Genomic DNA, 27,755 nt, shown 5'->3' on the forward strand with positions numbered 1-27,755 from the left:
CTGTCATAAACAAGAAAATGGATGATCGTAGTTCACATAACAGGTAAGAAAATCTAAAATTAAAACCCGTAAACACATTTGTGCATAAAAAGAAGTGGTCCATGACTTGAAACATATATCCAGCTACAGGTTGACAGTATTCCGCAGGTCAAAACACTTATTACAAACTCTATCGAAGATGGAATGATGACGAGGGTGGTGGAACACTCTTGCATACATGCCGCTTTGATGACTTTTTACGTAGCTTTTCCGTACTATGTCAAATATCTAATGTCATTGATATGATCTTATGATCAAATCTTTACGTTCAATGTACGCTATATAGTGTAATTTTCATCAATTTTACTTTAAAAAATGCCTACTTTCGCTTAAGCCTTTCGTTGTGGCACGGAAAGCCTCTCGATCGGCTCAATTTTTCTGGCATGGGAAGCCTATATGAAGGAAATTCATTTATGCGTTGAATAAGACCGAGATCGTGAAAATCACTGCCAAATTTATTAAGTAATGACTGTTCAAAGCGATGCACCCTGTTTTCGGGTGATTTCGAGTTGATTACCTATATATATATATATTTATATAAGTATTTGATAGTGATTTTATTTAAAAAAGTTGATTTTTCGTTACAATACGATCGTTTATCATCCAAAATGATGTTTTCACTAATTAATATCATAGCCACACGCCAACCACCTATGATTACAGGGCTTTATTTGGCTGATTTTACAGCCGTTTTTCGGCCGTATATCGAATTGGAAAAGCCGCGGAGCGGAAGCCCCGCGCATTCTCAAACAGTTTGCAGTATTTTTAAAAAAAAATCTTCTACGTTTTCAAGGGAAATTTTAAAAGAAAAAAGCTGTTTCAGGAACAATTAGGAAGACAATCCACTGAGATGAACGTTTTTAACAATCCATATCTGACTCCTTGTTGCGATCGTGTCTTCGTAAATTCAAATTGAGTAAATCATGTTTGGACATTATATCATAGATGCAGAGATCTTTAATCTCGGTGACGTGTTTAATGTCAAGCATCGAAGAACATGATTAAATAAAGTAGATGAAGCTACCAACGTTGATAATTTGATATTATAATGTTAACGAACAAACTTGCCTTAATTTCTTTGAGTATTCGGGACATGTGTATTTGTTATCTTTTTAATTTGATATTTTTGACGTCTATTTTGCGGGGGATGTCTGCAAATTAAAGGTAGCTACCTAGTTGTCGAAATAATAATAATTATTATATTAATGATAATGATGACGATGATGCTGCTGCTGCTGCTGCTGCTGCTACTGCTGCTGCTGCTGATGATGACGATGCTGATGCTGCTGCTGCTGCTGCTGCTACTGCTGCTGCTGCTGATGATGACGATGATGATGATGATGATGATGATGATGATGATGATGATGATGATGATGATGATGATGATGATGATGATGATGATGATAATGGTGGTGGTGGTGGTGCTGCTGCTGCTGATGATGATGATGATGATGATGATCATAATAATAATAAATATATAAATAAATATACTAAAAATAAGTATAATAAGCTTAATAATAATGGTGGTGGCTATGCTGATGCCGCTGATGTTGATGATTCTTTGGATCCAATGGATTTTGGAGTTACAAGGCAGAAGAATTAGTTGAAAATTGCCTCTTACTCCGATAACGATTTGATTGTGTAAGAATAACTTCTCGTTTGGTAAACGATACTTCACGAGACGTAATCTTTCAACGTAAAAAATATCAGGTTATCACCAGTCGGTAAACAAAGAAAATAAATCTTAGCAAGTAAGTATTTTCCTTTAGTTGAACACATTTATGGTATATTAATGGTCATTACATTTGTTTCTTTCATTCACTGTTTCAATACCACCAACATAGATGAAATGAAATAAAAAAAGCACGTGCGAAAAGCGACATGTTTTATCCTCATAGTTCCATTTATGCGTATGACAGCAGGCAGACATTTTAGTTTTTTGACGATGACTCACTTATTTAAATGGTAACTTACCTGTTTATTGGCACACACATATGGTTTTTAGTGTCATATTCATTGATTGACATTTATCATATTGAAACCGCTCTACTTTTATACCGCAACACGGTATTAACTACCCAAAAATAGATTAATACTTGCAGGAGAGTTGTTTTCTGTCAGGTCACGCAGGTTTGTTCGTAAAAAAAATCCAGCGGGCACTTATAAAATACTGAGAGACAAACAGACACACGGGACTACTGGATTATATCAATTCCTGGCTAATGGTGCAGAATCAGCAGCAGATCCCCGCAAACAAGTTTTGCTCTTCCTTATGATAGCATCTGATTTACTGGTAATAGTCATAGGAACAAACAGCTGTATAATTAAAACAGTGTTGAAACAGTTCCTTTAATGTCTTACAGTGTTTCTACTAATAATTCAACTTAAGTCCTTTAAAAGATAACACACTATTCTAGTTTATATTCTTTGTAAATTCAGAGAGCCTTCTTCATCTCGTCCTAGTGTGCGCAGCTCTCGAGAACACATGCAATTGAGTCTTCACTTGGCACAAACTATACTAAAATAATATCATTTATACAACATTGCAATAAAATATACATACCTGTGACTGTAAACAATATACATGTAAGACTTATGTTTCTCAATAATTTGATATTGTACCATATTTTACCCGCAGTTAAAACTAAAATCGACACATCCTGTAAACCAGCCACTGGCTGTGTACCTCAATGTACTGTGTGGTTGCTGATCTATACATTAACCCTGCTCTATTTCAGAAAATAATATTTACATATAAAAAGGCATCATTTATATTTTTCCAAAATAGGATGTTAAAATTCCAACATGAAGGTTTTTTGTGGTTTTTTAACATTTAGTTCATCTCAAATCCAGCTTTTTTAAACGAACCTTAGTAACTTAATATAGAAATCATTTTTATTATCGATTGTTAAGTTTTTGTAAGCAAAAAAACAACAACAATAATTGCCCAATTTAAGTCAAAACAACATAATTTTTCCCATTCTAAAGGGACTTTGCCCTATTTCCAAATTGGTGGAAAAAAAACGGAATTGAAACATCCAGTTCACATCTCCCTATGAAGCTGTATGAGTTGAACCTATGCAATAATAATGTTAAAAACACTTTCAATTTTAATTTTGTAGCATTTGTAATTTAAAAAACTTTCAACTTTAAATTAGAGCTGCAACGATTCACCAACAGCTCGATTCGATTTCAGACACTCTGATGTAATAAGCATGTTTACCATTGTGACATGACAGCATCACCTGTTACCTGTAGGACAAATCACATTCTCTTATAAACTTAACAAAATTCCAACATAAATAGAACTACTTTTCTGGCTCGCGACTTCAGTAGTTGCACTTGTGCGACCTCTTAGTCTTGCTAAATCAACGTTATGTTTGCGTTTGACATGTTGCATTAGATAAGTGGTTGAGCCAGACTTTGCGTACGCCACATCAGTGAAGCAAAGTTTACACTTTGCTTTATCGGTAGGGCTACCATCCCGAAACCCAAAATACTGCCACACTTTTGATTTTAGCTTCCGTAACGCGCTTATTGATTGGATGACTAAAGTGATAAGCAACCAATCGCGCGGGTCGTAATTACAGGTAAACATAAAACCTTCACCTTCCCGTATCAATAGTCAGAATACAGAGCACGTATCTATGTATATATATATATATATAATATATGTGTGTGTGTGTGTGTGTTAAAGAATCGAATCGAATTTGGTAGGTTTGGTATCGTAATAGAATCAAAGCATTTCGAATCGAATTTTCGATGAATCGGATCGTATCGTTGCAGCTCTACTTTAAATGTATTTACCTAATTTTAGTCATGTTGATGTGTTTTTCTGCTACCTGATCCCATTGGCCATGGTCTAGTTAGTTAGATGGTAAAAAGCCTATATAATTATTAATGAAAATATGCAGAAGAAAAATAAGGTTAGTCTTCTTTTTTCTTCATTGTTTAAACGCCACTCATAATTGATTTGTTGGTCTACAGATTTTTTTTGAAAAAAAGTTGAGTAGGCGAGCGACATAATTATTTTCATTATTTTTTGAAAATGGGAAAATTTTCCAGCAAAGAGTGAGGAATATAAACAAAATCACATATAAAAATATTGCATTAAAAAGAGATACAGGTTTATACAGCTATAGTTTACATTCAAATCAATTCTTATACAAAGACAGGCTTTTTCCGCCATATGCCACGGGTCCGAACTTCGGCCCCATTCCCAATGCAAATCTGGTTGATTTTTTCCCAATTGAAAAAAAAAATCCCAATTAAAAAAAAATACGCCTTTAAATATATAAGTTGACCTGATCCGGTGTAGAAAATAGAAAGTATTGCATAATTAAATTATCTGTTGCCTTGAATAATTTGCTTTAAAAACTGTAAAATATGTTAATGATTATTTAAGACTTTCCTTATTTCCCTCAAAATCCGGCGCTTCGCGCGATTTTTTTCACCTCAAAAAAAAGCCAAGCCTTTTTCCCAAATACAGATTAAAAAACCTGCACTTGTCACACATGTTCATAATATTTTGTAAAATTTAAATAAGAAGTTATCCAAATAGTCGTTATTTACCAGTTAACAGCTTCTTTGAAATATAAGAAACACTATTTACATGCGAAAATTTTTCCCAATTGAGCCAATTTTGCGATTTTTTTTTTCCCAAAATGGGGGTTTTCATGACGCGAAAATTCTCAAAATTCCAGTGTGGCGTTTTCCCTAAATGGAGCGGAAAAAGCCTGAAAGAAAAGAATCTATGTGCAAACAAGCAAAAATGTATCTACAGGGGTGTGATTTTTATGCAGATACGTGGCTTTTCGCGGATCGGGTTGTCCTGGAGGTCACTTCTGAGATTCGAGTAACTTTGTTTTAAAAAATGTGGGGGAGAGGGGCTACCACCGATTCCGCAGACGTATTTCATAAGCGGCCTGAAATATCCGCGGCCTGTGAAATCTCTCCTCATTTTACACTGGTAGATTCTGCCTAAGCATTTTTACAACGAGCGATATAATTGGCTGTCGTTTCCCAATCTTCCAATTAAAATCGTTTTCTTAAAATGTGCTCGGCTGATTTGTTTGCAAATGGGGCCGTTGTGAAGAGAAAATTAAGATTATTGAAATGACAAATAGCAATCGAATAAACGACTGACATCACCTAGTCTGATAGGAATAATGAAATGTGTTTGTCAACAAAAAGACTACGTTTTAGATACAAGCAACACATATTTCGTTAAGAAATGTGCCCACTGAATTTGTGTCACGGAAACCAGTGTTTGCAAATTGGAGTTTAGTCTACTCATGAAGTAAAACTATTTAGAAGAGTATCGTTCGAACATGGAAATAGACAAACATGATTATATTTATATGTCTGTGGGTCTGTGTATACAATGTAATCAAATTCATATGCATATTCTGCTTTTTATGCCCCCCTTCGAAGAAGAGGGGGTATATTGCTTTGCTCATGTCGGTCGGTGCGTCCACCAGGTGGTTGTCAGACGATAACTCAAGAACGCTTGGGCCTAGGATCATGAAACTTCATAGGTACATTGATCATGACTTGCAGATGACCCCTATTGATGTTGAGGTCACTAGGCCAAAGGTCAAGGTCACGGTGACCCGAAATAGTAAAATGGTTTCCGGATGATAACTCAAGAACGCATACGCCTAGGATCATGAAACTTCATGGGTAGATTGATCATGACTCGCAGATGACCCCTATTGATTTTCAGGTCACTAGGTCAAAGGTCAAGGTCACGGTGACCCAATATAGTAAAATGGTTTCCGGATTATAACTCAAAAACGCATACGCCTTGGATCATGAAACTTCATGGGTAGATTGATCATGACTCGTAGATGACCCCTATTGATTTTGAGGTCACTAGGTCAAAGGTCAAGGTCACGGTGACCTGAAATAGTTAAATGATTTTTGGATGATAATTCAAGAACGCATATGCCTAGGATCATGAAACTTTATAGGTAGATTGATCATGACTCGCAGATGACCCCTATTGATTTTCAGGTCACTAGGTCAAATGTCAAGGTCATGGTGACCCGAAATAGTAAAATGATTTTCGGATGATAACTCAAGAACGCATATGCCTAGGATCATGAAACTTCATAGGTAGATTGATAATGACTCGCAGATGACCCCTTTAGATTTTGAGGTCACAAGGTCAAAGGTCAAGGTCACGGTGACCCGAAATAGTAAAATGATTTTCGGATGATAACTCAAGAACGCTTTTGCCTAGGATCATGACACTTCATAGGTAAATTGATCGTGACTTGCAGATGACCCCTATTGATTTTCTGGTCACTAGGTCAAAGGTCAAGATCACACGATCACAGCCATCGTATTCACACAATGGCTGCCAGTACAACGGACAGCCCATATGGGGGACATGCATGTTTTACAAACAGCCCTTGTTTATGTTTGTCATGCTGTTCAGTTAACTGAAATAGCGTTGAACCGAGTGAAGATGTGAAATGCAAGATATTGAAAGGTTAACAAGTTAAATATATTAATTTAACTCAGTTAATACATCATTAACACAAGAAGAACACTCAAGCAGTGATTTTTTTTGCTTTAATTTGTTACAGCCTGTGCCTTTTGAATTGGGAAAATTAGCGCGATAAACCGTGAAATTGGGAAAAATAGCGCGATAAACCATGAAATTGGGAAAAATTAAGCATTATAAATAGGATTATAAGTAACAGAAGTGATATTGTTTTTAAGTGCATGTTCAGGGAGTTTTCTAGAAAAGAAGTCTGGTCAAATTGTTGTTTTTTTAATCGATAAAAGTGGCAAGTTTGGGAATGATATATGGACAAAAATGACTAAATTCAAGTTATATATTTTGTAAGATGTTTAAAAAATAAAGTTGAGACCTAGATTTAAGAAATCATAATTAAGTTATATGAGACTTCTTTCTAAAAAAAAAAAAAAAAAAAAAAAAAAAAATTTTTTTTTTTTTTTTTTTTTAAGTTGTTTTTTTTTTGGGAAATTTTGGTCAGAATTTTGGGAAAAAACGTGTATTTTTGCGATTGGGAAGCAGCCGAAATTCGGCTGTAAATTTGAGCAAAAAAAATCACTGTCAAGTGTGTTTGTTTATACATGTATTTAGTCCATTAACTGTAATTCAATACATTGATCACAATAAATACTTACTTAACTGTTTACTTTGCATCCTCAGTATGTTAAATGTGAAGTTTAACAGGTTTTTATAAAGAAATATTGTTATACAGTTCAAGAAGTTGTTTATTTTAATGTCTGTTTTCAGGTTTGTCATTGCGTTATGCGCACCATTCGCGTAGTCAAAATCAGTCGACAGAATTTTCCTCCCCTCAATCACACCCCTGATCTATGAGTTACATACTTTTTCAATAAAAGTGCACTAAAATTAGGTTTCAGCACTTAAACTTTAAAATGTAGAACACATGCCTAAAGCTAGTGTTTTCATATCAGGAATAGCATTACTGGTAAGTTTTAATTAAACATCTTCTAATGCAATTGGTAAAATAATTCGGCGGCAGTCCCCCACCTGAAAAGTAAACTTTTTTCCCCTTTTTGGGGGAAAAATTCCCCCTAAAAAAAAAAAAAAAAAAAAAATTTTTTTTTTTTTTTTTTTGATAGAAAGATGTGTCTCATGATTATTATATCTCAATTCTATTTCAAATTAATCTTTTCAAACAAACTAAATTATGAAAAATGCAATGAATATAGTGCAAACATGTACAAATGAAATAATGAGAGAGTAAGTAAAAAAATCCCCCAAAAAGGGAAACGCCGCGAAAATTCCCCCTCCTTAAGGGCTGCGGACCCCTTCCCCCAAAGTAGTGTGAGGGCCCTGGTCACAATACGTCGTGAGCGTTCTGCGGTATATCGTGGTATGGCAACACTGTATTGCGGTACATACCGCAATATTTTACAGAATATGTATCTGAGAAGAAAACAGCAGAATAACAAGTTTTACAAACTGTATTAAACTCAATAATCAGAAAACATTGGTATCATAATATGACTAGAAACTGTAAAAGAAACGGTAATAAACTTGATAGAAGTAGTCATTGTTATTGTTATTTGCGTCTTTTTCTTAAATGTCCGCCATGTTGTTTACAAAACGCTTCAAGGGCATGTTTAAAATGCGGAGTCAGCAGGCCCAGTATTGAAAATCCGTAGCGTTCTGACTCTTCCTCGACTTATTCAGAATCTTAAGATAACATGATTCGGAAGTGCCATGCTTTGAACGATCAATATACTAGAAAGAAAATAAGAAATAGAATAAACATCTTTTGGATAATTATGAACTTATTTGCAAAGGAAATCTTTCCCAAATTCCAAAAAAGATACAGACCCATACATCGCCGTATTTTAAATGTGAAAGTTACACATTTACCAGTGGAAGCGCTTGCTTGACCTGGATATTAACGGATTATTTATTTAGCCCTTTTTAATCGCTTCTACAGTTTTCAAAATGATATCTATATCAAAATAATTATGTAATGTATTTATATCTGTGCTAATATAATAATATTAAAAAAACCGGTGCGGCAACGCCGTACAGCGGTGCGATTTTTTTCATGACATGCACCGCGATATACCGATAAACCGGTGAATCGTGACAGCCCTAATTATTATATTTAATTACTCTTCAATGAAGATGCTGCGCTGTTATATAAATTTGCAGCCATAAAAGCGTTCAATATGATTTCATTTCGGAACGCTGCTACAGCAAATAAAGTCAAATTGACGTTAAACGATATGAGGTCGATGTATATTGACCTCATATTTATAGGAGTAAGTTGCATATGACCTTTGACCAGGAAATAAAACCATATCATTGAAGTGAGGGACACATGTCTACCTACTGCTGCTTATATTTGTTCGAAGTTTTCAGTAATGAAAGCTGTGAAAAGGTATACCATGTTGAATGCTGTGAAAAGGTATACCATGTTGCAATTGCACTTGAAGAGGGACAATCATCAAAATGATAATGACAGACAGTTGATAAAGGCCATGCATATAATCCATTGTCGATACCTTATTAAAAAGGGGCATATTGATGGCTAGTACGGTATTGTATTTTTCTGAAATAAATGTATACATTACAAAGAACTGTTTTGATGTTTCAAAAATACACGGACCTAGCTGTAAAAAATGTTCTGTCAACCATGTATTTTAATACTTCTAAAACATTGTCCCTGTGACTCTTTTAGAATCAGCCTTTAATGATTTTATTTTTATTTTTTGTTCACTTAAAATCGTGTTATAGGAAAAATTTGCCTTATTATTATTTTTACCTTATTTTAAAAGGGGCATATTGATGGCTAGTACCGTATTGTATTTTTCTGAAATAAATGTATACATTACAAAGAACTGTTTTGATGTTTCAAAAATACACGGACCTAGCTGTAAATTTTTTTCTGTCAACCATGTATTTAAATACTTCTAAAACATTGTCCCTGTGACTCTTTTAGAATCAGCCTTTAATGATTTTATTTTTAATTTTTGTTCACTTAAAATCGTGTTATAGGAAAAATTTGCCTTATTATTATTTTTACCTTATTTTAAAAGGGGCATATTGATGGCTAGTACGGTATTGTATTTTTCTGAAATAAATGTATACATTACAAAGAACTGTTTTGATGTTTCAAAAATACACGGACCTAGCTGTAAAAATTTTTCTGTCAACCATGTATTTAAATACTTCTAAAACATTGTCCCTGTGACTCTTTTAGAATCAGCCTTTAATGATTTTATTTTTATTTTTTGTTCACTTAAAATCGTGTTATAGGAAAAATTTGCCTACATATAGGGAAATGCCGTCCATATGCCCATTTAATAAAGAAAATGCATAAAAAACTTACGTCATGTTTCCAGATGTTGTTTCAAAATGAACATGCTTCAACGGTATCTGTTGATAGTTGAATGTTCGAACATGAACAAACACATTCAATAAAGTTACAGAACGAAGGGACTACAGTTATCAATTACAAAGGTTATGAAACACTATTTGGCATTCATATTCAGCGTCAAAATCGTTTCTGCGAGAGTGCTTTTTTCTTTTTTTCACAAATTAACAACCACATGGCTATGGTTACAGAAGGACACAAAAATGAGTGCGAGCGGTAAATTTTTTTTTTTTTCCATTTTGAAAAAAGAGGTGCGGCAAATCCGACGACCAACAAATCAATTTGGAGTGGCCTAAAAATGATAATAGATGTCTGTATATTGGTATCTTCTTTTCAGGTGTTGATGAATCAAAAAAGTGAAAAACCGTCACTATCAGGCCAACGTCTGAAGACTAGGAAAAGGGGTAAAAATATTCATATTTATTATGAAGAATCATTTAAGGCATTTAATCTAATAAAGGAACTATAATTGTCAAATATTTCTTTTAATGAATAACTTGTATTAATGTTATGAACTTGTTTATCTTTTAAGTTTGAATTTTCAAACAAAAAAGAAAAGCTGGTCTTGTCTTGTTGATGTCCAGGCTAAGATAATCAATTTTGATAATCTACTAGTTTATAAAAATTACTTGATTGATTTTATACATAAAAATTAACAAAATTATGTTAGTTTACACAATAAATATCCAAAAGGGCATGTGAAGTCGCATTACTCAAACATGTTATCGGTTTGTTTTTCAGATGAAAAGGAGAAGTACGATCCATCTGCTTTTCGTGATGCGATTATTCAGGGTTTGAATGAGACAGAGGCAGATCTAGATCAGGTTAGTCTTCGTATGTCTTGGCAATAATTTCAACAAAAGTGTTGCAGGAACATCAATACACTGCAACGCCGATATATCGCGGACCGGTATATGGTGCTGTCCAATATATCGCGCTTTGGCTATGGCTCCCAAAAGTCCGAAGAGCATGATCACTAAATGACATGTTTTAATCTGATAATTCGCTGACTTAGGCAAAAAACCTGTTCTAGCTAGTATTAACACCTTATATTTTGCGGCTTACTACGGCAAGCAGTTAAGCGTGAAAAACAGTCGATAAGTTACAGTATTGTTTACACACGGCTGGGTTTGTTTTTAACACTTAAGAAATAACCAACTAGTGTCATTGCAAAGGTAATAATGGCAGTTTACTGGTATATAAATCGTTAAATTTTGTAGTTATGAAAATGTTTATTGTAGAATTGGTTTGCAATTATTACTATACAAAAATGTAGCAGCGCCAGGTTTTTTTCCACTTTTTGGGAAGATAGCCCATGGCTTTGGAATTGGAAATTTTATTGGCATTTTCATGAAATTGGGAAAATAAATTCATTAGCCTTTTTTTCCACACGAAAAGTCCACTGATTAGGGAAATACTAAATTTGATATAACTCTTTAAAATCATTCAAATTAAAAGAAAAAAATCATATAATACTTTGTTAGATGTAATTGAATTAAAATTGAGTTAAAATACACATAAGACTTCTTTCTAAAAAAACAAATTTTTTATTTTTTTTTTAAATTGGGAAATTTTTGCCACATTTTGGGAAAAAAGTTTACTTTTTGGGATTGGGAACATAGCCAAATTTCGGCTATAAAATCGGGGCCAAAAAAAACCTGTATAAAATGAAAACATAGGGGAAATATGACAAATTAACCGCAATACAATTAAGTTAGACATTTCTCGAGTTATATCGCGCGCCAGATATATCGCGCGCCAGATATTTCGGGCTCGCGATCTTTGGACCCCACCAACCGCGATATATCGGCGTTGCAGTGTACTTGGTTTATTGCTGATAATAATTGTAGTCTTGCCAATCTTGTTTGTAGTTATTATACTATTGCACCTCTGAAATTTCAATAAAAAATATTTATTGAAGCTCTTATCTTTCTTCATAATACAGGTTTTAAAGATACTATATATGCTAAGTTATTAATTGCATTTGTTTTTATGTGTATTGAATTTTTTAGGTTGCAAAATTTTTAGATGTGTCCAAATTGGACTACAGACGCTATGCAGATGTCCTGTTTGATGTATTGTTTGCAGGCGGACAACTAGGTATTTACTGTGCTATAAAATATTTATAAATATCTTATTTCAGTTCTTTTTTATCCAGGCAAACATTTGTCTGAAAACTTTTTTTAAATAATTGCCAATCTCCATAAACTGTTTGCATGCACAATGGAAAGAAACATTACCATAATCATAGCAAAACATAAATATCACATTTTCAGAAGAAATCTGTAGCTGGTAAAATATTTGGCCTAGTTTTTAGCGAGGCTGTTTTCGGAGAAAACCCGAGCTATTGTCATAGCCAGCTCGTCGTCCTACGTTGGCCGTAGGTGTCGTGCTAAAACCTTAACATTGGCCATAACTTTTTAAATATTGAAGATAGCACCTTGATATTTGGCATGCATGTGTATCTCATGGAGCTGCACATTTCGAGTGGTAAAATTTCAAGGTGAACATCATCCTTCAAGATCTAGGGTCAAAAAAACAAAGTCAAGGAAAGTAATAAGCTTTAAATGGACATAGTTATCTTACCTGCCCACGTATATATTTTTGTTAAATAAATCATAGCGGCCCAGTAGGCGGCATTGTGTTTCTGACAAACACATGTAAAAATGGCAATGTGCAAAGTAACTGTTCATGTTTTATGCTGTTTGCTGCTCATCAGTATATAAGATTTGGAGATGAAGCCTTAAAAACTCGAATCTAGTAAGAAAGGTCTTAAACTAAGTATTACTTTCTAAGGTACTACAAATGCGTGAAAATACGTATCTTAAGTGGTAATGGGTTAAGACCCATTATCGTGTTTAGACCCATTATCGCGTTTAGACCCATTATCGCACTACGTGGCTTGTATCCTCTGTCTCTCCTTGCAGCCCCTGGGGGCTCCATTCTGGAGGACCCTGACCAGTCCAAGGTGTGCCGTACAGACATCTGTGTGTTCGGATGCGAGGCAGACAGGAACAAACTCAAGGGATACTTTGAGGTTGGCAACTTTCTATTAAAAATATGAACTAGCTGTCAAATTGTGCAGATTTTACACAGATGCCTGTAAGTTGGAACAGTTGTCCTTAGAACATTAGACAATTAGTATATTTATTAATCATTAAGAAGAATTCTAAATGTATTTGTTCAGTAAGTTGACAAATAAGAAATTTTCATGGACATTGGAGATTTTTGCTCATGTAAGTGGTAATATTTTACATCATGCCCATTTGTTTTGCCTGTTACATTATTCTGAATAATATTATAAGCCATTATTGTATGCTTTATGCATGAACAAAAAATAAAAAAATGCTCTCAATTGGCGTCAAACATAATTGGGATTGGTTGTTCAGTGAATTTACAAAAATAATTCCGTACACATATTACTAGAAGATACTCTTTCAAATTAATCAACTTATTTACAGGAATAATCTGTTAGTCTTTATTGATAACTACTCTTGTAACAATTTTTGTTTTAGAGATTGAATGGTGTATATTTTGTTTCAGGTTTTCAACAAGTTGTTGCGAAGGTACAAATACCTAGAGAAGGCGTTTGAAGATTCTGTTAAAAAGGTATGTCATGTCACTGTCAATCATCGCAAATTATTATTTGGCATCTAGAAATTTGTCTGAACCTAATTAAAAACGTTTAAACTAGAAAATAAGAAAACTTCACCACAAATTCATACAACTATTAATTTTTATCATCATTTTTCTTCCCCCTTTTATGAAGGTGGTATATGGCAGTGGCACAGTTGGTTAGTGCAATTATCAGAAGTCTGTAAGAAAATTCCTGTCCCAGCCATAACATAGCCATGTATTGACAGACTGTAAAATGAATTGGTACAAATGTAAAGCTTCATAATAATACATGTTGTTTGTAACACTCATCTCCCTTTGTCTAGGGTCAACGTCACACTTGGTGGTAAAAGGTCAAAATTGACATAAAACAGCCTTTTCTTCATAACTGTAAATGACATGTACATATGGAGACTCAAAAATCATGCATTGGGACATGCAGAATATAAAATCAAAACCTGCCTGCCCTCAGAATGAGAGTCAAAGGAAAGCCAGTGTTTTTTTTCTCACCATTTTGGGTATGGGGACGGGTGCCTTTGGATTGGGAAAATTTGCAGCATTTTGACTAAATAAAATTGAGAAATTAGTGTTGTGGTTTTGCTAAAAAAAATGCTTCAAAATTGAGAATACAGGTGTTTTCAGTATTATAAAGTTAAACTTGTATGGATGGGAGATGAACAAAATATTGAGATCTTCAAAAAATATGGGGTGGGGGGGGAATCTTCAATAGGGAATTTTTAGCCCTCATTTGGGAAAAATATATACTTTTTATACGCCCATTTATAAAAACGGGACGTATTATAGTTTCACCCTTGGCGGGCAGGCGGGTGGGCGGCTTCCACAGCAGTGTCCGCTCTCTAATTCAAAAAGTTTTCATTCGATCTTCACCAAACTTAGTCAGAAGTTGTGTCTAGACAATATCTAGGCCAAGTTCAAATATGGGTCATGCAGGGTCAAAAACAGGTCAGGAGGTTTCTTAGTGCATTTCAACCATTTAGCATGGTGTCTGCTCTCTAATTGAAGTAGTTTTCATCCGATCTTCACCAAACTTGGTCAGAAGTTGTGTCTAGATGATATGTAGGTCAAGTTCAAATATGGGTCATGCAGGGTCAAAAACGAGGTCATGAGGTCACTATGTGCATTTCAAGCATTAAGCATGGTGTCCGCTCTCTAATTGAAGAAGTTTTTATCTGATCTTCACCTAATTTGGTCAGAAGTTGTGTCTAGATGTTATGTAGGTCAAGTTCAAATATGGGTCATGCTGGGTCAAAAACGAGGTTACGATGTCACTTAGTGTGTTTCAAGCATAAAGCATGGTGTCCGCTCTCTAATTGAAGTAGTTTTCATCTGATCTTCACAGAATTTAGTCAGATATTACGTCTAAATGATATCTAGGTCAAGTTCAAATATGGGTCATGCCGGCCAATAACTAGGTCTCGAGGTCACTTAGTGCATTTCAAGCATTGAGCATGGTGTCCAAAACCTTTGAACGGGCTTATCTTGTGACAGATTGGCATTCTTGTTTCCATTGGGAATGGGGCCGATTACCTGACCCGATATTGAATGAAGATAAACACTGGGCGCCGTGGCAATATGTTGGTGCCATGTCTGTTCCAGTTGCTGGTGTTTCTGAAGGGTTTCTCGGACGAGGACCAGCAGAAATTGGCCATCATCCTGGGGATCATCTTTGCCAATGGCTTCTGTAAGGCCAATGTCCTGTCTGCCCTCTTTGAGGACCACCTGGTCAAGGAGGGTATGTATATGAGTTGTGTTCTGAGAAAACTGGGCATAATGCACGTGCGCAAAGTGTCATCCCAGATTAGTCCGCACAGGCTAATAAGGGACAACACTTTCCACTTTTATGATATTTTTCGTTCAAATGAAGTCTTTTAGCAATAATCCAATTTAGGCGGAAAGTGTTGTCCCTGATTAGTCTGTGCGGACAAATCTGGGATGACACTTTGTGCACGTGCTTTATGCCCAGTTTTCTCAAAGCACAACTCATAATGTGAAATAAAAAGATCAGGTTTGAGGTAAAATAAAATATGTAGAGAACTGCTGCTGTAGATATGCGCTGTAACTGCAATATAATGCTTATATCAGGGCAGTCAGTTTAAATTTTCCGTTTTCCGTTACTCCGTCCAGGCATTTTGATGTAAAAATTGCGTAAGTATGTCCACCTTTAATTAACATACCCAATATTTTACATCATTTTGATGTTAACATGCTCCCAGCATGACCACCCTCTATCTATGTAAGCGGTTTGATTGTTTCAGGCATCTCACTGCGATTTGCGACATCCATGTTCCGTTCGTGGCTCGAGGAGAAGGACATAGGCTCCGTCATCAAGGCGCTCAAGGTTGCAGAAATCGAGTCCAGGCTTCTGGTATGATGATCACACTGAAACAAAAGTTGTGTCAAACTAATTACTTTGATATGCTTCTGTTTACTATTAAGGAAACCAGGATCCGTATGTACCAACAAACTTTTAAACTTAAGTTTATAAATCAAGAATATACTAGAAACTTTCAAGTTCTGAAATAACTTTTATTATGAGTCCTTAGTAAATTTTACAAACTCTCAGAACATCTTTTATAATAGTCCTTCAAAACCTGTCGGTCAGTCTGTAAGTTGGTCTATCACTGGTGTACAGGTTTTTTACAGACATTGAAGAGTGCTTGAAAATAAATGTTTACCTTGAAAAGTGTTTGCTAACGATATAGGGTGCTTAAAATGCTTATTGTCTATCATAACCTTGAAAGATCTTAAGAAAGTGAGCCAAAAGTGTGTAATAAGTATGGGTAAATAACTATCCTTGGGCATTAGAATCTCGTATTCATGCAAGATGTTTACCTTGTCTAGTTAATATTAAAATTACCAGCATGGATGAATTGGCTAACGATAGCCAACGAAAAATGACGACAAGTCAGCCTTAATCCATGATGGCCTAAGCAAAGACCGGCCATATTAATATCTATAGAATACTGTAATGCTTCATGTAATTATGTTGTTGTAAGAGAAACTCTTAAACTTTTTATACATGCATCTGCTTTGATAATAAAAACTGAGAAACCTCTAAATGTTGAAACTGGAAAAATATAAAAATAGCATAAACTTTAACCAGATCTTGGCTAGTCATACTTTAAATGGTTTTATTTAAGGTATGAATCTTAAATCTGACTAACACTAGTATTGTTGATATAATTTCTTATTTAGACTAAACAGTTTTGTAAAAAGAAATACAACTTTGTAAGAATTATCATAATGTGAACCATCTTAAGAAATTGTTAAAATATAAATGCTACAACAAGCACAAGTGTTCAAATTGTATCTTTTTGACCCTTAAAAAATGCTTGGATTTTGTCTGGAAATGTCTGTATGAATTCTGGTGTACTTTGTGTTGTGAAATTTTAAATTGTCAATCTTTTTGGTATAACAAGCTCATAAAGGTTTTTATGTAAGGACAATCTGACATAGTATTGTGACTTTGTCCTTGTGTTGCCTACAGGAGTTGTTTCCCTTGTATGATGACATTGTCCTTGTGTTGCTTACAGGAGTTGTTTCCCGTGACCAAGAGGAGCCAAGATGCCTTTGTGACCCACTTCACAAACGAGGGGCTGGAAGCTATAGCCTCTTTCCAGGTAAAACCTCACAATGATGGCTTATGTTGCACTTAATTCCTGAACATTTTACAATTTTATTTGGCCCTTTTCTGTAAAATAAAGCTGACATTAACCTGACAATTCTAAGGCTAGGGGGAAAGCTAGATACCTATAATGAAGGGAAATTAGGCCAAAGTTAGCCATAAATTTGCCCTAAAAAGTGATTTATTGACATTCTAAATCTGAACCAACAGTTAATTGCTTATATATTTCACAAGCTGTGAACATGCTTAAAGAAAAGATGCAACTCAAAAAAGTACAGGATGTTATATTTTCAAATGCAATTATTTTATTCCTGTTTCCTGAAAATACACAAAAATGCCTTGCAGATTCCAAACAATAGGAATTCTATATGGTTAGAGAAGTATTCCTTGGCGTCGAAAACATACAAGCTGTAAATTGTGCACCTAGCGACCAGGAGGTCATGGGTTGGATCCCCAGTGGGGGGTTGTTCTTTAGATCTCCCCTAGAGACAACAAGTATTGGTTTTAGTCCCTGGAATCAGACTCGAGAGTGTTTCAAATAAGCCTTGGGCTTTCTTTTCAATCAAGCTAATATAAATTAGTTTAAACTTAACTAAACTGTTCACAGAATGATCCAGTATGACACATACTTCTCATGTTTATTCTTCTGATAACGCTTTGATACATTGCTGCCCAATGCCTGATACATTGTATGCAAGAAAACCGGCAGATTGCTTTTATGTAAACTATGATGTGTTTTAGCTCGGCTGTTTTCGGAGAAAACCCGAGGTATTGTAATAGCCAGCTCGATGTCGTCGTGTTGTGTCGTCCGCTTTGTGCTAAAACCTTTACATTTTGTAAAGTTTTGAACATTGGCTCTAAAATCAAAGTGCTTCAACCTACAACTTTGAAACTTCTTATGTAGCTGCACCTTGATAAGTTCTACATGCCACACCCATTTTTGGGTCACTAGTTCAAGGTCACTGTGACCTCTAAAAAAAATAATCTGAAAAGCTTTCATTTATTCAAAACTGCACCCAAAGCCAAGCATGGCACCCGTTGTGCGGTGCTCTTGTTTATAAATAAGACACTTTGTTGTAGAACAAGCAACAGTCTGTTGAAGTGAAGAAAGACATGCAGAAAAGTCTTGAAGAAATGATGGAGAATGAAGATGAGCCTAAACAGGTATCATTCATGGTGTACAATGTATGCGCTACATGTAATGATTGTCTTAGTTGGTGACATTGTAAATGCATTGCATGGAGGAAAATATTGTTAACAGTTGACCCTGCTTAACCCTCTCCCCCATAAGAAGCAAAGTGAAAATGGCTTTTGCAACCAGAATAAAACCAGAAGTCTGCATGTAACTCGCAGTCTGTTCAGGTTTTATGCTGTTTGCTGTTCATCAGTAACTAAGGGTTGAAAATGAAGCCTTTAAAAACTGAATTTAGTAAGATAGGTATTTAATTTAATAAACCTTTCTAAGGGACTACAAATGCATCAAAATACGTATTTAAGTTAACATGTACAGTATAAGATTTTCAGATAATCAACTTTTAATATGTCATTGTGGTAATCATATAATTAGGTGACTGACAGACAATTACATTATATGATCAAAGCAGAAGAAAAGTCCAGCTCAATGTCTTGGAAAAGAAGATTCCAATAACAAGTCAGTCCCATGACAGTGAGCTCGACTTTTCTGAATACTGTTTATAAAATGTTGTGTTAGCAACTTGGTAACATACATAAGGTTATGTTACCAATGAAATGAGTAAACTTATTATTCAGGAAAGTTATCAAGATGGAAAAGAAGATCCCAATAACAAGACAGTCCCATCTTGATAACTTTTCTGAATGATAAGTGTAATAATTTCATTGGTAACATAACCGTATGTATGTATCCAAGTTGTTTGCACAACAACTTATACAACAGTACGCAGTTGATGGTACAATAAGAGTGAAACAAATGCATTGGCTATTTCAGATTGTGAGTTACCTGACAGAATACATGAAGAAACACGGCCTGTCTGACAGTGACCTTGTCATTCATGTGAGTGAGAGATTTCTTCAAGGATTGTACACATACCATTTTAGCTCACATGAGCACAACACGCTCATGGTTAGATTTTGTGATTGCCTGTTCTCCGTTGCGCATCATTTACATGTGTTTTGTGATTATCTATTATTGCCCAATCTTCATGAAACTTTTTCAGAACACTTTTAAATGAAAGGTCGGCTGCATTCAAAACTGGGTGGATGTGGGTGAAAAACTAGGTCTCAAAAGTAATTCAAGAAAAAGCTTGGACATTTTTTGTAAGTTAAGGCTTTTGCCTAATCATCATTTATTGGAGTCAGAACACTTGTCCCATTTATATCTCGGCCAAGTTTTGTAACTGGGTCACATGTGTACAAGCACTAGGTTATTACATCAAATGAAAACAGACGCTTCGGAATACTCTTGAGGCCACATTTATTGCCCAATCTTTGTGATACTTTGTGAGATTATCTTTTCCAAATATATATTGGCTGATTACAATAGTGACAATGGGTTCAAAAGCAAGGTGAGTGGGTAAAAAAGAAGAACAAGTTTGTGAACACTCTTGAGGCCACATTAATTGCTCAATCTTCATGAAACTTGGTCAGAACAGTTGTACTTACAATATTTGGGCTGAGTTCAAAACTAGGTTAGATTGGATCTTAATATTGTTAACAATGTTTAATTAAAGACCAAAGTGTGATAACTATAGATACCACATTTATTGCTCTATTTTATGAACCTTTGTTAGAATACTTGTCTTATTGTATCTCTGATAAGTATGCAACTGGTCATGTGGGGTTCAAAAAGGTGCACACACACACACACCCCCCCCCCCCCTCCATATTAAAAATAAGAATTTGCTTTTTAATTTCATAAGTCGGGTATTGAAGCAGAATCAGTCACATTTAAAGATAAGTACATTTCACACTGGAATTTTTCACTGTTCAACCCTTACAAACAATCTTTTGGTCTCAAAATCCATTTTCTGTGCCTTGGTACATGACAGGTGTGGACAACTCTGATGGCACAGGTGGAGTGGAACAAAAAAGAGGAGCTGGTAGCAGAGCAGGCCATAAAGCATCTGAAGAAGTACGCACTGGTGTTGGCCACGGTGGCACGCTCACTGGACGCGGAGATGAAACTGCTTGTGAAGATACAGGAGTACTGCTACGACAACATGGCCTTCATGAAGGTCTTCCAGAAGATCATTGTCCTCCTCTATAAAAGTGAGTAGCGCTATAATGACTATTAAAGAGCCTTGCTTTTATAAAATCAGGTTTAAAGCCTGTGTGTAAATGTCATCCAAAATAAGCCTGTGCAGTCGGCACAGACCAATTTAGGACGACACTTTGCACCTAAACTGGGTTTTCACGACAAAGATTCTTTAAATGATACCATAAAAGCAGAAAGTGTAGTCTCTAATTAGACTGTGCCAACTGCGCAGGCTAATCTTGGATGACACTTAGTTTTCCCAGAACGAAGCTCAGTTTATTATGCTCACCCAAAATATTTTTGGAAGGAGCATATAGTCGCCGCTTCGTCTGTCCGTGTGTGTGTCTGTCCGTGCACAATTTTTGTCTGGGCTATTTCTCAGCAACTAATGACAGGAATTCAATGAAACTTTATGGGAAGCTTCACTACCAAGAGGAGATGTGCATATTATCAGTGGGTTCTGTCGGATGATTTTTCACAGAGTTATGGCCCTTTGAAATCATCCATTAACTGTACATATAGTGCAATTCTTGTCCCCCCAACTACTAGACGTCTGAATTTATAGTGCAATATTGTGACAAAAAACCCTTTGGGGAGCATCACCCGTCTCCAACGGTTTCTTGTTGTTCATTGATACCAAAATGGATTGTCCTTTGCAATAAAGGCGAGTATGACTATAGTTCTGCATTAATTCTAGTATTAAATTGAAAACTGGTAAATTTGGAACTTGGGTTGCTCAGATTGTCTTTTTTATACATTGGCCACATTCTAACATTTTCTGAAGTTAATATTGTACATTCTGGCTTGCTTTGGCGATCAGCTTCTTTTTAGTCCTCTACTGGTGAAACCAGAGGGGACTTATGGTTTGCACTGTGTGATTCTCTGGTCACACTTTGCTGGATCCTGCAAAAACTTTTAAAGTTCTTTATATTTTTTTCATGAAACTTGAAACATGGACAGATGGCGATATGGAGATTTTTCACGTCATCTCATTTTGTTCTTACATCAAGAATTCTGGTTGCTATGGCAACAAACTTAGAAATATTGCTAAAAATGGTATATCCTGCGATAACTTTAAAAGTTCTTCATATTTTTTCATGAAACTTGAAACATGGATGGATGGCAATATGGAGATTATGCACGTTATTTTATTTTGCTCCTACATCAAGAATTCTGGTTGCTATGGCAAAAATAGCCTAGAAATATTGCTAAAAATGGTGGAGTTTCACTGGTAGGGGACTTATATTGCTTTGCAATAGTCCTGTTAGCTCTACTGGCCGAAGGCCGGAAGAGCTTATGTCATGGCGTGGTTTTTGTCTGTCCGTGCGTTAAACTTTTTCTTGTTTACGCGAATAAGTCCACAATTTTCATCCGATTCTTTTCAAACTTGTTCAGTGTCTTTATATTAATGAGGACTCGAACCCTATTGAAAAAGGGTTACATCAGAGTAAAAAGTTTAGAATTATCTCCCCTTGAAAATTGAAAAAATTGTGAAATAAGGCTTGTTTAGGCAATAAAGTCCACAGTTTTCATCCAATTATTTCCCAACTTGCACAGTGTCTTTATCTGAATGATGAGTCAAACCCTTTTGAAAATGAGCAATATCGGAGTTATAAGTCCAGAATTATCTTCCCTTAACTTGAGAAAAAAATAAAAATTCAGTTTTTTTATGTGATAAAGTCCATAATTTTCATCCAATTCCTGGCAAACTTGCACAGTTTCTTTGTATCAATGAGGACTCAAACCCTTTTTTAGCGAGGCTGTTTTCGGAGAAACCTCTAAGCATTGTAATAGCCTGCTTGTCCGCCATGCTAAAACCTTTACATTGGCTCTAAAATCAAAGTGCTTCCACCTACAACTTTAAAACTTCATATGTAGATGCACCTTGATGAGTTCTACACGCCACACCCATTTTGGGTCACTAGGTCAAAGGTCAAGGTCACTGACCTCTAAAAAAAATAATCTGACAAGCTTTCGCAGCCAAGCGTGGCCTCGTTATGCGGTGCTCTTGTTAAAAAGAGTAATATCAAAGCAATAATTCCAGAATGACTTCCCCTTAAATATGAGACAATTTTGAAATCCCACTTGTTTACGCAATTAATTCCACAGTTTACATCCAATTATTTCCAAATTTGCACAGTATCTTTATATCAATGAGAACTTGAACCCTATTGAATATGAGCAGTATCGGAGAAATAAGTACACAATAATCTCCCCTAGAATTTGAGAAAATTCTCCTTGTTTGTGCACAGGGCTTTTTTTTCGGACTTTGTGAAGCGGCCCTGGCACCCTCACTTTGTGAAAAAATGAGTCGTGAACTTTTCAAAATTGTGAAAAAATGAGTTGTGAACTTTTCAAAATTGTGAAAAATTGAGTTGCGAACTATTCAAAATTGTGAAAAATTGAGTCACGAACTTCTTCAAATTGTGAAAAACCGAGCTGTGAAATTGTTAAAATTGTGAAAAACGGCCAATTTTGTAAAAATTCACGGCCCTGTTAGGTTTGTGAATTGTCCCTATCAAAATTGTGAAATGTCCTTCCAGGGCCACTCGCAAAGAAGGAAAAAAAGCCCTGGTGCAATTAAGTACACAGTTTCCAACTTGCACAGTGTTTATAGCAGTAGAGCGATTCAGGCCCTCATGGGCCTCTTGTTTAATAATGGAATGTTTTTTTCTTCACCCATATTTGTTTGTGTTTCCTGTTCTAGCGGATGTAGTGAGCGAGGACAGTGTGCTCAAGTGGTACAACGGGGGCCACTCTGTCAAGGGCAAGTCAGTGTTCCTGGAGCAGATGAAACCCTTCATAGAATGGCTGCAGAGTGCAGAGGAAGGTATGTGAACAATGTGACCACATACAGGCTGTATTTATTGGATCTGATAAAAAAAATCTACAGTGTAAATTAATTGACATTCTGCTTCTTTTTTTATCAAGCCTAGCTGACCCTTAGGTCTGGTGTACAAAAAAGTGTTAAAAACCTTATGGAATGTAATCTAATGTTTTGCAAATGTTCAATGGCAATGTTTAAAATCTTGAATGATAATTACTAAAATTTATTGTAATAAGAAATTACCACAATGCTTTGGATTCTGCTAATTATAACAAAAAGTAGCTAGACTGGTTCAGCTTTCCATCAAGACCACTTTTTTGCAACACCCAGTAGCTTTTCTGATACAGAATATATACAAGTTGACAGTTAATACAATATGTTATTAAACAAGTTAATGAGTCTTCATTTTAAGTTATCTTCTTTGACAAGTTGAATATTTAGTATAATATAACAGAAATCATTCTTTTGATAATGCATGTTTTGAGGTACATTGAGTGTCAGATCTTTTTGTCATGTTTTTTTTTTAACAAAACAAAAACACATGTAATAGTCATTTGTTTACTGACCTGGTATTCTTTACTTGTTCAATGTGTAGATTTGAATTTACAGTAAACCTTAATGATTTTGAATATTGTATTATTTGTATGGTTGTTTCAGAATCGGAGGATGATTAGATTTTCTAACACTGGAAAGTTACTGCACCAGCCTACTGGATTGGTTCCCCTTGGAAAGTTACTGCACCTGACTACTGGATTGGTTCCTTTAAGTTGACCATCTTGTCCGTACCATCAACTGAATGCTCAAATCCGTTTACAGCAACAAACCATCAAATTTGAAACCATCATTAATCAGCATTTAGACTAGATTATACGTTAAAACTTGAAGAGGATCTTCAAAATAATTATGTACATTTTACTATTTACTTATGCTATTTGCTTTCAACTGTGGAACTTCTTTCATCATTTTTGTGTTTTATTAATTTTATGGATGCTATATTATAATGTTTTAACATTTTAGATGAAAATGGCATAGAACAATAACTAATGGTGTCTAACACTAATTTAAAATCAAGAAAAGTAACATTACTTCATCGTTATATCCATGTTATCAAATATTTTTGTCAGTAAAAGCTCATTTGTTAAACATTATTTTAATGTGTAAATACCTTTCTCGTGTTTGTTTTTTTCTTTCCTAGAAAGAGGATCTAACAATTAATTCTGAAATACTGTTGATTAACATAATTTTCATGCTCATTTTGTATTTTTCTGTTTGGTGCAAGTGTAGAATTATGCCCCCTTCAAAGAAGTGGAGGGATGACTCATTGGGATTTTTCAAGATCAAATTCCAATTTCTTAGGTATGACTGCTTTAAGTCGAAGGGCATACATGTTTTACAAACATCTCTTGTTTAAACCATGTTTATAAATTCAACCTGTTAGTATATTCAGATTACCAAATATTTCCCATTACAAATGCAATTTGTATGACTATATTTAAAATATTGAATGTATAACCTTGATTGATTTTATAGATTAACCCTTTTGTTTATTATTTTATATGCAAATTTCATATTTCTTGTTTTCATTCAGGCAGTAGTATTTTTAGAATACAGAAAGGGGAATGAAACCATATTTTTTTGCAATTTCATAAACATTGATTTCATTAACAATCAGGGAAATAAGATTGCCTAGTTTGAGATGGAATGTTTATTGGAGATGATTCGAGCAGACTTTTGTAATATGCATTTTTCATTGACTTTTCTCAATTACATCTAGTAGATATTTTGTACATTTTAACATATTGTAACTGAAATATATTGAATAAATGTTCTTTGTACAAGTTGGTTTGTCGTTAGCTTGATATCACCAAGAAAAGGACCGATTTTCTACTCGCCCTTGTGTCTGCTTTTGAGCCAATTGAAGTTTTTTGTAAGCTAAAAAATGGAGGGATTTCACTCAAACTTCAAACATACATTTCCAGTATAAATATGCCTCAATTGGTCAAGTTTTCTCATCTGTTAAATTTGTGGAATTTATGGGACCATAATAACATTAAGAAAAGTGTTCATGCTCGATATAGGCAGGTTAGTTTTTCTGTAAGCTAGTTGTAAGGACTGGCTTCAGGTATTTCATTCAAACGTTTTCTTTATATTAAAATGTACTTTGAAACTTGTCATAATGATGGGCTTTTTTCCTCTTTGAAATTTTACTTTAAAGCTGTATTTACAGATTATTGCTAATCAAACTTGAGAGATTTTTCTTCAAACTTCAAATAAAGATACCTTGTACCAAGACACCCTCTCCTCCTTAGGAATTGGGTCAAGGGCACTAACTTAAAAACCAAGCAAAATGGATTTAACTGCATTTCTTGATAATTAATTGTTATTCTAGCGAAACTTCAAACATTAACATCTAGCTTCGCTTATGTGGTGGGTGAGGTCAAGATTATGTTAAGTTAATACAGAAGAAACATATATTTTTGCAATGAATCAAGGACAAACTAAGCAATTCTTATCAGATCAAAAAGATTATTTTTAATCTTAACTAAAAACAGATTGAGCTATTGCATTGAAACTACCTAAATAAACAACTTGTGTCCACATCTATAAAGGGATTACACGTAGGGTGTGTGGGTGTCAAGGACGGAAGATATTTAAGAATTGTTTGTTCGCAATAATTGGAAAAGGAGTTAAGCAATTGTAATTGAACTTAATGGTCAAGGGATTGCAGTTGATGGGTGTGAACAAGGTCGTCATGGCTACTAAATGTAATTAATGGTTCCAGCTTCACATTTGAGAAGGAATTGAGCTATTGTGATGAAAGCTTGTATAAATTGTAAAAAACTCAAAAAACAAAAAAAATAATAAGCCATATTAGGTCAAGGTCACTGATACTTTATAATAGTTTCAGCTTTAAATTAAGACTTGTGTTTCTTGATTATTATTTATAATAGAATTTTATTAGAAATCTATATGACTAGATAGCTAAAATATATATGCTGTACAAATTGTTTAGAAAAAACAACAACAGAAACATGAAAAGGCAAGCACTGTTTCCTCCAACAGCCCTTGTTTCTATATATACAAAGCCCTTGTTTCTAAATATACTAGTAAGATAAAAAGCAATGTGGAGTGAGATTTGTTAATTGGGACAAAGTCATTAATGGCTCAAACATGTGCATAAATGATTATTTGAAAATGACATGAAGTATTTGCTTTAAAAAAATAAACAATTAAGATTGTTATTTTGTGATATTGCTGTCAGCCCGTCACCAGGATCCCTTTCTTAAGTCTAAAGCAGAAATCTTGAATTACCATAATTACTCTATGTTTTCTGACACTTACAAATATTTTGTTTTTTTGATTGTCCGAAAACTTAGATACGAAAAATACTCACAAAAAACAGGTGTCCAAAAACTTAAGAGTCGAAAATTAAAGTGTCCGAAAATAGCGTCAATTGTATCAACGACTACTGGTAATAGCACGCGCTTGTAAAATACCATGCCGTATAGTATAAATTACAGTTATATATGTAGTATTAACCTGTAATTAACGCAATAAAAAGAGCAAACTATGAATTCTTTGTTCATTGCCGATAGTTGTTGTCTAACACCTTCCATTGTTCGTAAAACTTGCAATAGGGTGCATCACACTTTGAAGCGGCGTTTAGTATTTGTAACAGTTATTTTACTGAGAAGGGGTAGTACCATTGCGGTAGATAATTGAACTGTTAATTGGCACTACCCCTGGTAATTGTCATAACGCTTATGCCATCGGGCGAAACCATTGTTTAATACTGCTTTACAAGGTTATTTACCCAATAACCCAAATGTAATGGTCCGTTGCCCTCAGGCATGCACCTGCAATGTTTTATGATGCAAATCTGGTTGTATAAACCCCATGATCGAAGTGTCATTAGATATCGAAAACAGGACTGAAATTTGGTAAAATAGCGCTGTAAAATATACTATCCGAAAGACATTAATTATGGACAAAAACTCGTGTTTTGAGTCACATTGAATTAAGAGTCACGAAAAATAATTATTTTTGCTTAAAAAGGGGTGTCCGAAACCATAGAGTAATTACGGTATTAAGGTACTCAATATGAAACTTTTCCCTAGATAATCGCATTCTGAGAATGTGAAGTGAACAAGAACTCTGCAACTCCTGCTTTTGGAGTAATTCCCCTTTGTTTTCATATTTCATTTTTGTCCGAGCCTTTTAATAAAACTTCTTAGTGCGCAAGGTGTGCTTTGCAACATAGTTGCCTTTATGCAGAATTATGCGCCTTCATAGTACTTATAAATGGGTAAATGTAAAGTTGCAACATTTTTGTATTACTACTTGTACTTCAGGTATTCATTTGGGACTTCATCGTCATCATTTTAAACCATATGAATCCGTGATGACACTAGTTTATCAGACTAAAAAGTAAATGTGAACAACAGATTGGCAAAAAATATCTCATTAGCTCACTATGTCAGTTTTAAACTT

At 34.8% G+C, this 27,755-nt stretch overlaps 1 protein-coding gene across 1 annotated transcript; it reads left to right on the forward strand.

Annotated features, from left to right (window-relative positions):
* Nucleotides 1–1,670: 1,670 nt before the first annotated feature.
* LOC127873872 (eIF5-mimic protein 2-like) lies at nucleotides 1,671–25,102 on the forward strand. The gene is made up of 14 exons (XM_052417968.1): nucleotides 1,671–1,790; nucleotides 10,282–10,348; nucleotides 10,686–10,768; nucleotides 11,957–12,044; nucleotides 12,872–12,981; nucleotides 13,488–13,553; nucleotides 15,177–15,312; nucleotides 15,836–15,945; nucleotides 17,114–17,200; nucleotides 18,286–18,369; nucleotides 19,172–19,237; nucleotides 20,232–20,451; nucleotides 23,145–23,267; nucleotides 23,922–25,102. The coding sequence occupies exons 2-14, from the start codon at nucleotides 10,288–10,290 to the stop codon at nucleotides 23,936–23,938; spliced, it is 1,251 nt and encodes a 416-aa protein (XP_052273928.1). The 5' UTR covers nucleotides 1,671–1,790; nucleotides 10,282–10,287; the 3' UTR covers nucleotides 23,939–25,102.
* Nucleotides 25,103–27,755: the final 2,653 nt, after the last annotated feature.

This window comes from Dreissena polymorpha, chromosome 1 (genome assembly GCF_020536995.1).
Source record: "Dreissena polymorpha isolate Duluth1 chromosome 1, UMN_Dpol_1.0, whole genome shotgun sequence".
NCBI classification, from domain to species: domain Eukaryota; kingdom Metazoa; phylum Mollusca; class Bivalvia; order Myida; family Dreissenidae; genus Dreissena; species Dreissena polymorpha.

What these genes read in the sequence shown, in the direction of transcription:
- LOC127873872 (XM_052417968.1), top strand. Translation starts at nt 10,288, where the DNA reads ATGAATCAAAAAAGTGAAAAACCGTCACTATCAGGCCAACGTCTGAAG. An exon ending in AACTCAAGGGATACTTTGAG is followed by an intron (nt 12,982 to 13,487) that starts GTTGGCAACTTT and finishes ATTTTGTTTCAG; the next exon opens with GTTTTCAACAAGTTGTTGCG. An exon ending in AAATCGAGTCCAGGCTTCTG is followed by an intron (nt 15,946 to 17,113) that starts GTATGATGATCA and finishes TGTTGCTTACAG; the next exon opens with GAGTTGTTTCCCGTGACCAA.